Source organism: Nannobrachium achirus, assembly GCF_963921795.1.
Source record: "Nannobrachium achirus genome assembly, chromosome: 20".
NCBI classification, from domain to species: domain Eukaryota; kingdom Metazoa; phylum Chordata; class Actinopteri; order Myctophiformes; family Myctophidae; genus Nannobrachium; species Nannobrachium achirus.
The window spans coordinates 2,347,580-2,364,994 of NC_137827.1; the positions used below are offsets into that span (position 1 = coordinate 2,347,580).

Here is a 17,415-nt window from a genome sequence, read left to right on the forward strand (position 1 = left end):
ACAGACACACTATGCATGCACAATTGCACGTGGCACATGCACAAAAGCAGTCCATCTGTAACCAGGTGTGGTTAAATTCCAATACATTGTTGGAAAATGGAAATAAGGCATTTAAAGGACAACTTTAGTTTTTTACAACAAGGGTTCATATTTTAGATTGTAATTAAATAATATAAAAGATGAGTGTTAAAATTATTTCATTTAATTCTTTCTATTGTTTTAGAGATTCTTATTTCAGTGGTTGGGGGCATGCATACAAGTGGCTAAATATGTCATTTTACACAGAATAAGCCCATTCCCAAGATACAACGCAACCTTTCATGGTTGGATGTGACTTATGGGGGCTAGAAGTGTTACTGTAAATAGCAATAAAGAAACTGCTGGCTTATTGTGTCTAAAAATACATATTTAGCCACTTGTACGCATGCCCCCATGCGTACGCATGCCCCACATTTTAGCATGGTAAACGCGATAAAACAATAGAATGAAGCAAATGAAAACATTTTAACCCTCACCTTTTCTTTTCCCTAATTACAATCTAAAATATGAAACCTTGTTGTAAAAAAACAAAGTTGTCCTTTAATTTCTTTATTCTATGTGTACAGTGCAATGTGCATGCATGATATGCTATTCATTATCTGGGTTAGGCAGGCAGTGGACCTAAAGCAGAAAAACATTAAAAACCATATAATGCAATTGTTTTTACTGATATCGTGAGTAATATTGATATCGAGGTATTCAACAACGTTATGGAATATCGAAGGTTTTCCTAATATCGCCTAGTTCATACTGTACATACAGTAGGTATTAGTGGTGCGTGGATGGGCTCTGAGCGGCATCCCAATCCGCCCGCAAAATTCATCAACCGCCCGTTATCCAACCGCTTTAATTATATCATCCAATCTACAGGACCAACCGCAACCACTATCCACATCTTCCTCCATGATGTCAATTCATTATTATGTTCTGGTACTCCCTCTTTTCTTAGTTCTACCCAACAGGCAATCCAACATACAGTATATGGGCATACAAATATTTGTATATACTTTAGTATCTAAAGATTTGGGAGAACATACTATAAAAGGTGGTGTTGTTATTTTTAACAGGTCGCATTGTTGCGACCGTCAGGTCACCGTTACTATCAAAACCTCCACCGGCTGTCAGTCAGTCTGTCAGTCTGTCAGTCACACGTCACATATCACACTTTTGCCCTTCTCATATCTCCGCCACCGTTGCCCCCATCCATGCCAAAATTTGCACACACACTCCTTGCCTGCCAAACCCCTACCTTCACCCCTCGATTCTCACATGGCCCTCTTCTAGCGCCACCATGAGGCCGATTATTGCAAAACAAATTTTTGGACACTGCTCCTGCAAATTCTGCCCTAAAATCATGCAAATCAGTACACACTTGGTCTACACTCATGTCATCAACATGGATCTGTCCCATATAGCGCCACCATCAGGCTGATTTTGGACACTGCTCCAACACATTTTGCCCTAATATCACGCTGTGACCTGACAGTCGCTGATCTCCCCATTAGGAAGTCTAACTGGTTGGCTAAGGGCCCTGCCTTTGGCCTGTCGGTAGTTTTTTTGAGGAGAATAAACTTGACCAATAAAGTTTTGGTATAACATACTTTCAGTGACCCCACGATTATATTTGATTGACCCAAATCTGCCCGAACGGCGGTTAACCACGGCAACCGCGGCTAAAACCGCCATCCGCGCACCTCTAATAGGAACGTACACACATACAAACACACAGCTCTAATAGGAACGTACACACATACAAACACACAGCTCTAATAGGAACATACACACATACAAACACACCTCTAATAGGAACGTACACATCATACAAACACACCTCTAATAGGAACGTACACACATACAAACACACAGCTCTAATAGGAACGTACACACATACAAACACACAGCTCTAATAGGAACGTACACACATACAAACAGCTCTAATAGGAACGTACACACATACAAACACACCTCTAATAGGAACGTACACACATACAAACACACAGCTCTAATAGGAACGTACACACATACAAACACACAGCTCTAATAGGAACGTACACACATACAAACACCTCTAATAGGAACGTACACACATACAAACACACAGCTCTAATAGGAACGTACACACATACAAACACCTCTAATAGGAACGTACACACATACAAACACCTCTAATAGGAACGTACACACATACAAACACACCTCTAATAGGAACGTACACACATACAAACACACCTCTAATAGGAACGTACACACATACAAACACCTCTAATAGGAACGTACACACATACAAACACACAGCTCTAATAGGAACGTACACACATACAAACACCTCTAATAGGAACGTACACACATACAAACACACACCTCTAATAGGAACGTACACACATACAAACACACAGCTCTAATAGGAACGTACACACATACAAACACACAGCTCTAATAGGAACGTACACACATACAAACACACAGCTCTAATAGGAACATACACACATACAAACACACCTCTAATAGGAACGTACACACATACAAACACAAAGCTCTAATAGGAACATACACACATACAAACACACAGCTCTAATAGGAACGTACACATCATACAAACACACCTCTAATAGGAACGTACACACATACAAACACACAGCTCTAATAGGAACGTACACACATACAAACACACACCTCTAATAGGAACGTACACACATACAAACACACCTCTAATAGGAACGTACACACATACAAACACCTCTAATAGGAACGTACACACATACAAACACACAGCTCTAATAGGAACGTACACACATACAAACACACAGCTCTAATAGGAACATACACACATACAAACACACAGCTCTAATAGGAACGTACACACATACAAACACACAGCTCTAATAGGAACATACACACATACAAACACACAGCTCTAATAGGAACGTACACACATACAAACACACAGCTCTAATAGGAACGTACACACATACAAACACACAGCTCTAATAGGAACGTACACACATACAAACACACAGCTCTAATAGGAACGTACACACATACAAACACACAGCTCTAATAGGAACGTACACACATACAAACACACCTCTAATAGGAACGTACACACATACAAACACACAGCTCTAATAGGAACGTACACACATACAAACACACCTCTAATAGGAACGTACACACATACAAACACACAGCTCTAATAGGAACGTACACACATACAAACACCTCTAATAGGAACGTACACACATACAAACACACAGCTCTAATAGGAACGTACACACATACAAACACCTCTAATAGGAACGTACACACATACAAACACCTCTAATAGGAACGTACACACATACAAACACCTCTAATAGGAACGTACACACATACAAACACCTCTAATAGGAACGTACACACATACAAACACCTCTAATAGGAACGTACACACATACAAACACCTCTAATAGGAACGTACACACATACAAACACCTCTAATAGGAACGTACACACATACAAACACCTCTAATAGGAACATACACACATACAAACACACACCTCTAATAGGAACGTACACACATACAAACACACACCTCTAATAGGAACGTACACACATACAAACACCTCTAATAGGAACGTACACACATACAAACACACACCTCTAATAGGAACGAACACACATACAAACACACAGCTCTAATAGGAACATACACACATACAAACACACAGCTCTAATAGGAACGTACACACATACAAACACACAGCTCTAATAGGAACGTACACACATACAAACACCTCTAATAGGAACATACACACATACAAACACACACCTCTAATAGGAACGTACACACATACAAACACACAGCTCTAATAGGAACGTACACACATACAAACACACCTCTAATAGGAACGTACACACATACAAACACCTCTAATAGGAACGTACACACATACAAACACACAGCTCTAATAGGAACGTACACACATACAAACACACCTCTAATAGGAACGTACACACATACAAACACCTCTAATAGGAACGTACACACATACAAACACACAGCTCTAATAGGAACGTACACACATACAAACACCTCTAATAGGAACGAACACACATACAAACACACCTCTAATAGGAACGTACACACATACAAACACACAGCTCTAATAGGAACATACACACATACAAACACACACCTCTAATAGGAACGTACACACATACAAACACACACCTCTAATAGGAACGTACACACATACAAACACCTCTAATAGGAACGTACACACATACAAACACACAGCTCTAATAGGAACATACACACATACAAACACACAGCTCTAATAGGAACATACACACATACAAACACACAGCTCTAATAGGAACGTACACACATACAAACACACAGCTCTAATAGGAACATACACACATACAAACACACAGCTCTAATAGGAACGTACACACATACAAACACACAGCTCTAATAGGAACGTACACACATACAAACACACAGCTCTAATAGGAACGTACACACATACAAACACACAGCTCTAATAGGAACGTACACACATACAAACACACAGCTCTAATAGGAACGTACACACATACAAACACACAGCTCTAATAGGAACGTACACACATACAAACACCTCTAATAGGAACGTACACACATACAAACACACAGCTCTAATAGGAACGTACATACATACAAACACAGCTCTAATAGGAACGTACACACATACAAACACCTCTAATAGGAACGTACACACATACAAACACACAGCTCTAATAGGAACGTACATACATACAAACACAGCTCTAATAGGAACGTACACACATACAAACACCTCTAATAGGAACGTACATACATACAAACACAGCTCTAATAGGAACGTACACACATACAAACACACAGCTCTAATAGGAACGTACATACATACAAACACAGCTCTAATAGGAACGTACACACATACAAACACCTCTAATAGGAACGTACACACATACAAACACACAGCTCTAATAGGAACGTACATACATACAAACACAGCTCTAATAGGAACGTACACACATACAAACACCTCTAATAGGAACGTACATACATACAAACACAGCTCTAATAGGAACGTACACACATACAAACAGCTCTAATAGGAACGTACACACATACAAACACACAGAGCCAGAGGTAGGAGCAGTTAGCAGCGCTCAGTGTGGATGTCCTCACCTGGATGTTGGGGTTCTGCGCCCCCAGGTCAGCGTTGGCCAGCTCCGGGAAGTTCCTGAGGTCCAGGACGAAGGGATGGTGATCCTCCTCTGGCTCTGGCAGGGGAAGGACCCCCCGGGGGACCCCCCTCTGGGGCAGGAGGCCCCGGGGGACCCCCGTCCTCCTCGGCGGGGTGGAGGCCAGCGTCTGCAGCTGGTTCTGAAGCTGGAGGTCCTCCAGACTCTCTCCCTGATGGAGGTTCTGACGGAGGTCTCCACCCTCCTGACGGAGGTCTCCACCCTCCTGACGGAGGTCTGCCCCAGTACGTCTCTCTGACATCACCTGACAGCAAAACACACAAAGACAAAAAGGATTTTTACCAGAGCATTCACAAATAGTGATTTTTAGTATTCGAATTATTCGAACTCAAAGTATTCGAATAGTCGAATATTCGACAGGACTGACCAAACTGTCAAATATTAAGTAAGCAAGAGGCGAACATTTGGATATTATGGATATGGTTATATCAGACTCTAGATAATGTAGGAGTTCGGGATGCACCGACATATCAGCCATATCATGCGAGCTGCTGTGAGCTTGTAGATCGGCCACTTTTGGCACGCAACACCTTGTGATGAGGAAGGGTTAGCCACGGATGGCTTGACTCCGGGAGGTGAAAACGGGAGGAATTTACACACGGTCCGTGTCACTCCGTGTGTAACAAACAACCGGTTTGTTTTGTGGGCTATAAACACTATACAATGGACGTTAAGCGACAGGGGAAAGTGTTAAGTTGGAGGACGATATGGAACCAGAACGTCATAATGTATTGGCATTTATTGTCTGACCCGTGCGCATTTAGTTTATTCGATAACCTAAAATGACAAATTAAACATTTTCCAAATTGTCAAATATATAGAGGCAGAAATTGTGAAAATAGCCACTCTACATGCTCACAACACCGTTGAGCATGTAGATCTGCTATTTTCACAAAAGAAAGTATTTTCGACTTTCTCTGGCGGGAGTCGACTTGTGTAATGAAGTCGACTTGTCGACTTTTTGGTTAATGCCCTAGTATATTGTATTGTTTGATTTTGACAAGCATCCTTATTACATATTGATGGCATGTTTTAGAACTTTCACAGTTAGGATAATGGGCCCTATGCATATTAATATCCTTATAACGTTACTAGTCTTAAGAACAAACGGATGAGCTAAAGAGATAAAAGGAGGAAGGAGGTCTGGAGGAGATATAGAAACAGAACTATTGTCTTTTTATTTCTCCACTGAGTCAGACTGTCATGTGTTCTCCTGGTCTGGGAGACTCTGAGACTCTGAGTCACAGAGGAAGAGAACACCTGGAATGGGAGTTAAAAAATACTATTAGGCTTGTCAATGTTATGAGAGGGGAGGGAGAGGATGCTAAAAAGCTATGATTTTTGCGCGCGCGCGCGCACACACACACACACACACACACACACACACACACACACACACACACACACACACACACACACACACACACACACACACACACACACACACACACACACACACACACACACACACACACACACACACACACACACTTGAATACTTTTATTTGGATCTACAACAATTATTAGCATGCCAGATCCAAACATTTTTGAAGAGGGTTTCAAATTATGTCAAAACCAGACGCATTATGCAATATGTTTAACATGTTTGTGCCCAGGTAGCTCAGTCGGTAGAGCTCTCGCCTTTGTACTGCAAGGTCATGGGTTCGATTCCGGGCACCGCCAACTCAGCGTATATGAGTAGCACAGCTTGGCAAGTCGTGCGGCAAGTACTGGGTGCTGATCGTAGGTTTGGCGCTCCACCTCAGCAGTCCATCTCCCAGGGGTCTAGCGCATTGTAACGGGGACAGACTCCCGCGTGTTACCGGCTGATACCGACAATAAGCCACTCCCGACCTACTTGTTAACATACAGATTAATATGAAATGCAATGGTTAAGAAAATGTCCACTCAAGGATAGACAAAGCATCTCCTCTTCCAGATAGAGCGACTGCCGATCGTTGCAATACACACACACACACACACACACACACACCAGCTCATATAGAGGAATAGAACACTAATAGACAGATTAAGGTCTCGGGTTTCATTTTAACCTCAATTAGAGTGACAGACATATGAGAGCCCACACACACACACACACACACACACACACACACACACACACACACACACACACACACACACACACACACACACACACACACACACACACACACACACACACACACACACACACACACACACACACAGGGGTGTCACAAGGGGGGGAAAGTGGGACTGAGTAACTAGGGCCCAAGGTGGAGGGGCATTCATTATTTTATACTTTAGCTATTGAAAAATAGCAGATATACAAGCTCACAGCGCGGCAGCTGCGAGCTTGTAGATCCGCTATTTTTGAAAAGTTGTGAAAATGTGTGCAAATCTTTTAATATATATATATTTTTAAGCAAACGTTTGTAACTCAAATTTTGCTTCTGGGGGGGTCCCTGGAACTAAATATTTTGAGATGGGGGTCCGTGGCCAAATACATATCATTTTGGGGGTCCTTCATATGAAAAGGATTGAGCACGACTGACATAGAAACAGTTTTTTTTTCCTTTCTTTTTTTTTAAACTTTGAATAGAATTTGAAATATTCAAAGACTTGTTCACAATTTTTCAAAAATAGCAGATATACAAGCTCACAGAGTGGCACTCGGTGCCGCGCTGTGAGCTTGTATATCTGCTATTTTTCAATAGTTAAAGCACAAAATAAAAGTGAATCCTTGTACCCAGGGCCCAGAATTTGGTGCGACAGCCTTGCACACATGCTGCATCTCTCTCTCTCTCTCTTCTCTCTCTCTATGAGAAACCTTGACTTAAAACCTGAACTCGCTCAAGGAATTTCACGCCTTCCACCAAATGTGGCCCGCGGGCCTCCCTCCCCCGCACGTACGCACGCACGCACGCACGCACTCACGCACGCACGCACGCACGCACGCACGCACGCACGCACTCACGCACGCACGCACGCACGCACGCACGCACGCACGCACGCACGCACGCACGCACGCACGCACGCACGCACGCACGCACGCACGCACGCACGCACGCACGCACGCACGCACGCACGCACGCACGCACGCACGCACGCACTCACGCACGCACGCACGCGCGCACTCACGCACGCACGCACGCACGCACGCACTCACGCACGCACGCACTCACGCACGCACGCACTCACTCACGCACTCACGCACGCACGCACGCACGCACTCACGCACGCACTCACACACGCACGCAGGCACGCACGCACTCACGGACAGACGGATGCAGTGGTGGGAAACTATTAGTAAGATGCCTCGGGGCGACATGCGACCTCGGGCGACATGCGACCTCGCCCTTTAATTCTTGGCCATCTGGCCAGTGATGTATATCGGACCAGTTACCCATATATGGAGATCCATGTACTGTATACAGGTATAGTACATCCCTTTTATGCCCATACATGGAGATCCCTGTCTGAACCAGCCACACAGATATGGGCCATGTCTTGGCCATCTGGCCAGTGATATACCGTAGTAGCCTATATTGATGACATCAGGGATCTTCATATATGGGCATAAAAGGGATTCTGGGGAATACCCATATATGGACTTTTACATAGGTGATGTCACCTGTGATATCACTTGTGATGTGGAGTAGAAGTAAAAGTATTGGAAATACTCAAGTACAAATATCTCAAAATTGCACTTAAGTACATTACTTAAGTAAATGTACTTAGTTACTTTACACCACTGCTTTCTGGGACCCTGCCTTTAACAGGACAGATGTGTGTGTTTCTGGGCACATGTGGAGGCTGAGGAGGATGTAATATAATAATATTATATCATAAATACAGAATGCTTTGTCAAACTCTTTGAACCGGTGCTTCTTAACGGCGGGGGTCCAGGGACCCCCCAGTGCCTGCATGCACGGCCACGAGCACATGTGTAGCGTAGGACCCAGCTAGCACCACCGGGAGGCCAACCCGGGCCGCTACTATTATAAAGCACGTACGTTACCAATATGCTAAAGAGCCAGGCTCGCTATACAGCACCGCAGCACCGTAGGAGCCTACACACCAGGCCTGGAATTTCATCATTTTAGAGGCAAGGCCACTTGATCTTTGGTGTTGACCATTGTTTGAGGGCACAAAGGCCAAATGCCAGGGCAGGAAGGCCATCAAATAAAACAAGATTTTAGTCCATTGAAACAATTTGTTGAATTTAAGGGTTAGGGATGATAACCTAATCTGCAGTGAAATAGATAAATGATGGCATTTACAATCTGATCCATGCTCAGCCCTGCACCAATCAAAGTCACTGGATTGGTTTAAAGACGGGGACTCTGGGGAGTTAAGATTTCAGAATCTCAACAAAAAGAAAACACTGGTGCCTACATATTGAGTTGAAATAGACAGAGGAGAAAGTGGTACAAACAGCTGGGGCATTAAGGCCACTGTGGTCTCAGGTCATGCCATTGGTTTGAGGGGCATTAAGGCCACTGTGGTCTCAGGTCATGCAATTGGTTTGAGGGGCATTAAGGCCACTGTGGCCTCAGGTCATGCCATTGGTTTGAGGGGCATTAAGGCCACTGTGGCCTCAGGTCATGCCATTGGTTTGAGGGGCATTAAGGCCACTGTGGTCTCAGGTCATGTCATTGGTTTGAGGGGCATTAAGGCCACTGTGGTCTCAGGTCATGTCATTGGTTTGAGGGGCATTAAGGCCACTGTGGCCTCAGGTCATGACATTGGTTTGAGGGGCATTAAGGCCACTGTGGTCTCAGGTCATGCCATTGGTTTGAGGGGCATTAAGGCCACTGTGGTCTCAGGTCATGCCATTGGTTTGAGGGGCATTAAGGCCACTGTGGTCTCAGGTCATGACATTGGTTTGAGGGGCATTAAGGCCACTGTGGTCTCAGGTCATGCCATTGTTTTGAGGGGCATTAAGGCCACTGTGGTCTCAGGTCATGCCATTGGTTTGAGGGGCATTAAGGCCACTGTGGTCTCAGGTCATGCCATTGGTTTGAGGGGCATTAAGGCCACTGTGGTCTCAGGTCATGCCATTGGTTTGAGGGGCATTAAGGCCACTGTGGTCTCAGGTCATGCCATTGGTTTGAGGGGCATTAAGGCCACTGTGGTCTCAGGTCATGCCATTGGTTTGAGGGGCATTAAGGCCACTGTGGTCTCAGGTCATGCCATTGGTTTGAGGGGCATTAAGGCCACTGTGGTCTCAGGTCATGCCATTGGTTTGAGGGGCATTAAGGCCAAACTGAGGGGCAACGGCGGCCATGGCCTTCATGAAATTTCTGCCCTGATACTCATGGTCGCACGCATGACATTGTTTAGTCTTAGTCCAGTCTTATAGTGAACTAAATATCAACATCGTTTAGTCTTTTAGTCTTAGTCAACACAATGGACACTGCCTCCTACAGGAGACTCTGACGCGCATCACATTATTCTCACAGGAATGCAACATAAATCTCTGAATTCAAGGCTTCATGGGCTGTGGAGCTTAAGGGGAACACACACTGGACGCGGAGGCGGCGCGGAAGCGGCGCATCAAAACATACGGCTTCATTATTTTCAACTAACCCACACCGGCGGCATCAGACACGCGCAGCCGCAGGTCTGCCGCCTCACCTGCCGCGTCGATACGCCGCTGTTCTATTTTTCCAGCGTTGCCGCGCGTTGAACATGTTCTCCCATGGTTCTCCCCACCGGGGGAAATGGATGTGCTGTGTGGCAGCGCGCCGCATCCAGTTGGTGTTACCGCGGGGCACTTCACGTGCGTCGATACCGCGACGCGACGCTGCGCAGCCGCCCGCGTCCAGTGTGTGCTCCCCTTGAGAGAAGAATACGCCATTATCTGGGGTGAAATACTGCTTTAAAGGACCTACACCATGAAATTTCACTTTTTCTATTTTAAAACCTTTTTTTGGGGTCCCACTGGCACCTTCTATCCTCACAAAGTCCTATTTCTGACCATTGTGTCTTTCTCTGTTTTTGGGAAGGCAGAGTTGAAAAGCTTTCCACGGGTTCTCAGAACAGTGCTGTTCTGAGAGTTGATCCGTGTGACGTCACACGGATTTCCCCCCCCCCCGCCCGTCGGGTAAAAACCAGAGCTACTGTTGTAAACCCAGCCCCTCATTTGTTTCTAATTTGCTTAGCCTCCACCTCGATCTGCAGCTGGCTTACTGTTCAGGGGCTGCTCACTCAGTGCTCTCACTCTGCCTCCCTGTATAGTAGACAGAGTCATTTCCTTCTTTTATTCTATCAATATTTTTGCTATCAACTTGTCCAAGGAGAAGTCTTAACGTTCCTGGATTGCACTATATATGTGACGTTATAGACTGCGAGGACCCAAGCTTCGTCCCTTCTATCAAGGAAACAAAAGACTATTTTTAATGGCGATGGTCCTGTCTGTGGCTGTGAAGAAAAGCCCAGATCAATCTTGGCTTTGCCTTTGCCACAAACCACAAACCAGCCCCGGCCCGCGCCGTTCCCCCGTTGCCCAGGTCTCTCTCCCCGGGCAGGGAGCAGACGGTGTCCCCGCCGCCCATGGAGCTTCCCTCCTCCCCGGCCGCTCCGAGTCCCAGCGCCGCTAAGCGGCCGCCGCTGGCCTCCTCCTCCTCCTGCTGCTCCCCGGCCCGCAGGGGGTCCATGCCGGTCGGACCCCCTTCCCTCCTCCTCCGTGTCCGTGATAGACCGCCTCTCCTATCGCTGTCCCACCCCCGGTTTTCCCCTCCCTGTCTCCGGCTTGAGAGAGCTTCACAGCCCGCCTCTTCTGTCACTGTCCGCGGCTAGAGTGAGCTAAAACACGCCGGTCCTCCCTTCATTATCCCCGGCTATATAACAGCCAATAAACCAGGCTATATTCTTTTCTTCACTGCATACTACGTATCTCTCACGGTAGAACAATGTTTTTTGGCGATAATGAACCATCTGTGCTGCAGATGAAAACGCTCCAACCATGAGGAAGAGGAGCGGGTCGAGCGACCAGACCGAGCGTAGGTGCCCGACGTAGGTGCACCGTCTCGGGCTGCGCTCGCGGGCCGCTCGCGGGGCGCCCCGCGATCCCCGGAGCTCGCGTGGCGAGCGAGCCGGGCTCCCGGGCCCCGCGAGCGGCCCGCGAGCGCAGCCCGAGACGGTGCACCTACGTCGGGTAACTACGCTCGGTCTGGTCGCTCGACCCGCTCCTCTTCCTCCTAGTTGGAGCGTTTTCATCTGCAGCGCAGATGGTTAATTATCGCCAAAATAAATAAATAAATGGGGTGTTATATTTCATACATTTTTATACATTATACATAAATACAATGCGGGTGGGGTTGATTGTCTAATGTAGATTAACGTTCTCTAATGTCTGGTCTAGCAACGGTCGCCCTGTGTCATTTGACAGTAGGCTTATATCATACAACATAGGCCTACAGTAGGCTATAATCAGAGCTGCAACATTATCCTATTATTAATTGGCCCAATATATTTGTTGTCAACGTTGGAGAGGAGAGGAAAAAATCGAACCTCTGTTCGAAGTGGAGCTGTGTGTGTGTGTGTGTGTGTGTGTGTGTGTGTGTGTGTGTGTGTGTGTGTGTGTGTGTGTGTGTGTGTGTGTGTGTGTGTGTGTGTGTGTATTGCAGTTGATGCTCAGGGCAGGCTAGACTCAACAGCACCTCTCTGGTCACCCAGGGTTACTACATACAGGCTACATACAGACCCACAGACCCACCCACCCACATACCCACATACCTACACACACGGCCACGTATAGGGAGCTTGTGTTCCACACAGCTCCAAAAACCCCACTAGATGCGCCCCTGAGCAAACAAAGGCCGTTTTGGTATTGCAGCTTGAGAGCATAATTATAGCACAGCTAGTAGAAACAAAAGGAATGGTCAGAGTGTGTGTTTGAGGGTTAAGACCTGTCTAAGACTCAATTTTGAGCATATATTTATACAAAAAATATAGTTTTAAAAGCATGGTGTAGGCCCTTTAAGAGGTGGGAGTAGTTCACCCCCCAAAAGATATTTTTTTCCTGTTGATTACTCACGCCATGGAGACTTGAGTTCAATAGTATTGGTCGCATTCCTAAGACAAAAATGTGATTATAGTAAATTTACCTCCATTGATTCCCGATGGGTCCTCAATGGGGGTACATTTATTGTAATCAAATTAGGAGTCTTAGGAATGCGACAAAAAACGAAATAAAATATTATTGAAGTCTCCATGGCGTGAGTAATCAATAGAGAAAAAAAATCATTTTGGAGGTGAACTACTCCTTTAACTTTATAAGGGGTTAATATTGAACTAGTCTCGCGTGGCCAGACTGTTGCCTCCGCGATTTGGTCAAATGCTCCCGGCATACAGTCTGGCAAACCAGAACAGAAACGATGAGTGCGAGATGAAGCGGAAGTGAAGCCTCCTTGTCACTTCCGTTTCAGTCTCACATCGCACACATTTATCATTATATAAATAAAAATCATATAAGCATGTTTAGCTTGCTGCTTAGCAATATATTTTCTTGAACGGTAATGCCCGTTTCCATTACTCACCGTTAGGGAGCTGCTGTTCCACACGCTATATAGCATTCAGAGATTGTGGAATAGTTGTCTGGCTACGCCAGACTAATATTGAACTAATAAAAAGAAATATATTATTGAGAAAGAACTTGTGCCTAAATTAACTACTTGAACATTGGATGCATGTGAACACAGATTCTGGCCTTTTTTTCCTCTCCTCATTTTGTGAAAACGGTAAAGTGCACACGTGCACACACACACACACACACACACACACACACACACACACACACACACACACACACACACACACACACACACACACACACACACACACACACACACACACACACACACACACACACACACACACACACACACACACACACACACACACACACACACACACACACACACACACGGGAGGTTTGGGTTTCCAGACGTCATCATCTGATCAGCAGGACGCAGAGGGCTTGTATTTCATCCTCATAACTTCAAACACATGCTGAGACTTTCAGCTCCTTTCAGCACCGCTTCCTTCTTATCAATGTATGGGGCGGGGAAGGGTCAGAAACCTTCCAGACAAACTTTAAAGCAGGGGTCTTCAACGTTTTCAGGCCAAGGACCCCTTAGTTGAGAGAGAAATGAAGCAGGGACCCCCAGATTCCATATACTGTTCAGTATGTGTAGTTTCATTGTTTGACAGCACAATCATCAGTGCATTTTGGATTCATGTCAATTTGTGTTTTAAAATATTTAACCACTTGATAAAGTTGAACTTTCACTCTGTACTTAGTCTGCAATTTCTTCCCTCTACACCAGACCTCTTTGCCAAAAGTAGCCAATCTACAAGCTCACAACACCTCGCGTTGTGAGCTTGTAGATCAGCTATTTTTGGCAAAAGTTCTCAGAATATGGATGCTAGGGTTCGAGTGGTTCAAAAGGAGAAAAAGGTGTTTCTATCACACAAAGATTTGGAGGACCCCCTGTAGTAACTCTGAGGACCCCCTAGGGGTCCCGGACCCCCTGTTGAAGACCCCTGCTTTAAAGTAAGACAGAGAGAGAGAGAGAGTCAACCTCTCTCTACCATATCATACATCATGGTGTTATCAGACTCGGATCTACAGACCGTGGAGTTTCACTTCCTTGACCTCTCCGTGACCTCTCCGTGACCTCTCCATAAACTCTCTGTCAACACATGGTTTGTTATTGGTGTGCTTTCTGATTGGTTAAGATGTTAGGTGATGACTTCTGTCATTGGCCAAGATGTTACTGATGTCTTCTCTCATTGGTTAAGATGTTAATGATGTCTTCTCTCATTGGTTAAGATGTTACTGATGAGTTCTCCCATTGGTTTTTATATTTCATGGAAAACCCATACAGTGATCAAAGTAAACACATCTCAGTAAACTATAGGATCATAGAATGCAGAGAGACAGCGTAGCGTCTCAGTAAACTATAGGATCGTAGAACGCAGAGAGACAGCGTAGCGTCTCAGTAAACTATAGGATCATAGAACGCAGAGAGACAGCGTAGCGTCTCAGTAAACTATAGGATCATAGAATGCAGAGAGACAGCATAGCGTCTCAGTAAACTATAGGATCATAGAACGCAGAGAGACAGCGTAGCGTCTCAGTAAACTATAGGATCATAGAACGCAGAGAGACAGCGTAGCGTCTCAGTAAACTATAGGATCATAGAACGCAGAGAGACAGCGTAGCGTCTCAGTAAACTATAAGATCATAGAACGCAGAGAGACAGCGTAGCGTCTCAGTAAACTATAGGATCATAGAATGCAGAGAGACAGCGTAGCGTCTCAGTAAACTATAGGATCATAGAATGCAGAGAGACAGCATATAAAATAAGACGATCTACAAGCTTTGCGTGGCGTTGTGAGTTAGTAGATCTGCTATTTTCACTAGTTTGGGTCACTGGCTAAGAAGTTTGGGAACCACCGGGCTAGAGTAATATTATTCTCAGTTTCTTTTTCAATTTCACAGATGCCTAAGTTGATATGCATAACGGACCCCCTGGAACTCCCTGTAGGGTCCCCCATTTATTGATTTATTTATTGACTTATTTCCCTGGCCTGATTTGAGCAAATGTTTGGTTACGCCTGAAACAGTTTATTTTTGCTTCTTTATCTGAGTGGTCAAAAGCCCTCCCAGCAAGCACGGTGCTGGACCAATCAGTGGAGGCTCTACGGTCAGGACCTGGACCAATCAGTGGAGGCTCCACGGTCAGGACCTGGACCGATCAGTGACGTCTCCACGGTCAGGACCTGGACCAATCAGTGGAGGCTCCACGGTCAGGACCTGGACCAATCAGTGACGTCTCCACGGTCAGGACCTGGACCAATCAGTGACGTCTCCATTGGGGTCAGATCAAGTCAAACCATGACTAGTCAGATCTGGCCTAGAATATCACCTGATTTCAACCAACATAAATCCTGCCCACCAAAACGGACGTCCTGGATTAATCAGAGAGGGTCCGATCGAGGCCAGATAAATATCATGACTAGTCAGATATGTCCCATAATATAACCTTACATGCTCATATAACATTACAAACAATAACAATATAAATCCATATGACGTCCTGGTGATGACATCAAGATCATCCCCATATGGGCTGTGATTCTGACCTAGTTCTGAACGTCACCGGAGTCACCGGAGGACGTTATCATGACGTCATCATGACGTCATTTAGCTTGCAGGGAACAATGTACAATAGTGGTTTTCAACCAGTGGTCCGGGGACCACCAGTGGTCCTTGAGGGGGTTCCAGGTGGTCTCCAGCTAAATGACGGAGAGTAGATCTATAACACTGTCAAGAGTTAACAAGAAGTCTTACACAGTCAGAGATGGATTTGTTTTTTGAATCAACGTTGGTCTGTTAATCTCATGAACTGTGGACACAATCTTGTGGTGATATATGACAACAACATATTCTAGTTTTGGGTGTGAGAGGCTAAATGTCATCAAAATGTGGATCGTGGCTCAAACGCTCAATAAATAATACCTTGATATGAAAAAGATTGAAACCCGCTGATGTACAGCGAGGCATCACAGCCATGCTTGTCTTGCAGGTTGACATTTTTGTCAAAGTTTATTGTATTTTTGCCATGGCCTGGACATGCAAATGAGCAAGCAATAATACCAGCAGAAACACATGAAACCTTTATATTATTGTTTTGCTCATGATATGATAAAAGAGCTGGGCACGAATGACCATAACAGGCATGATGTAAGGGTCCATTTGGTTCCATTTGTACACTGGGAGTTATGGGGGGTCCTTGATAAAAATACAATAAAACACTGTACTAGTGGACTCCTAATGTGCCAGCCTAGACTAAACCAGTGTCATACATACAGTTTATATTCTGGAAACTAGAGTCTGTAAAAACAACAGACAACAAGCAGGGACGTCACACCAAATTCTGGGCCCTGGGATTCTGGGATTCACTGCGTTATTTTGTGCTTTAACTATTGAAAAAATAGCAGATCTACAAGCTCACAGCGCGGCACCGAGTGCCGCGCTGCGAGCTTGTAGATCTGCTATTTTTCAATAGTTAAAGTATAAAATAATGAAAGCCCCTCCACCTTGG

General features: G+C 45.1%; 1 protein-coding gene across 1 annotated transcript in view; it reads right to left on the reverse strand.

Annotated features, from left to right (window-relative positions):
- LOC308306436 (isthmin-2-like) overlaps positions 1-11,856 on the reverse strand; it is a gene marked incomplete at both ends in the record, with an annotated part of 56,636 nt that extends 44,780 nt beyond the window's left edge. The window contains 2 exons of the mRNA XM_080751427.1: positions 5,238-5,558; positions 11,764-11,856. Coding sequence (XP_080607553.1) covers positions 5,238-5,558; positions 11,764-11,856 — 414 coding nt within the window. The remainder of the gene's footprint in view (positions 1-5,237; positions 5,559-11,763) is intronic.
- Between the last annotated feature and the right edge of the window lie 5,559 nt (positions 11,857-17,415).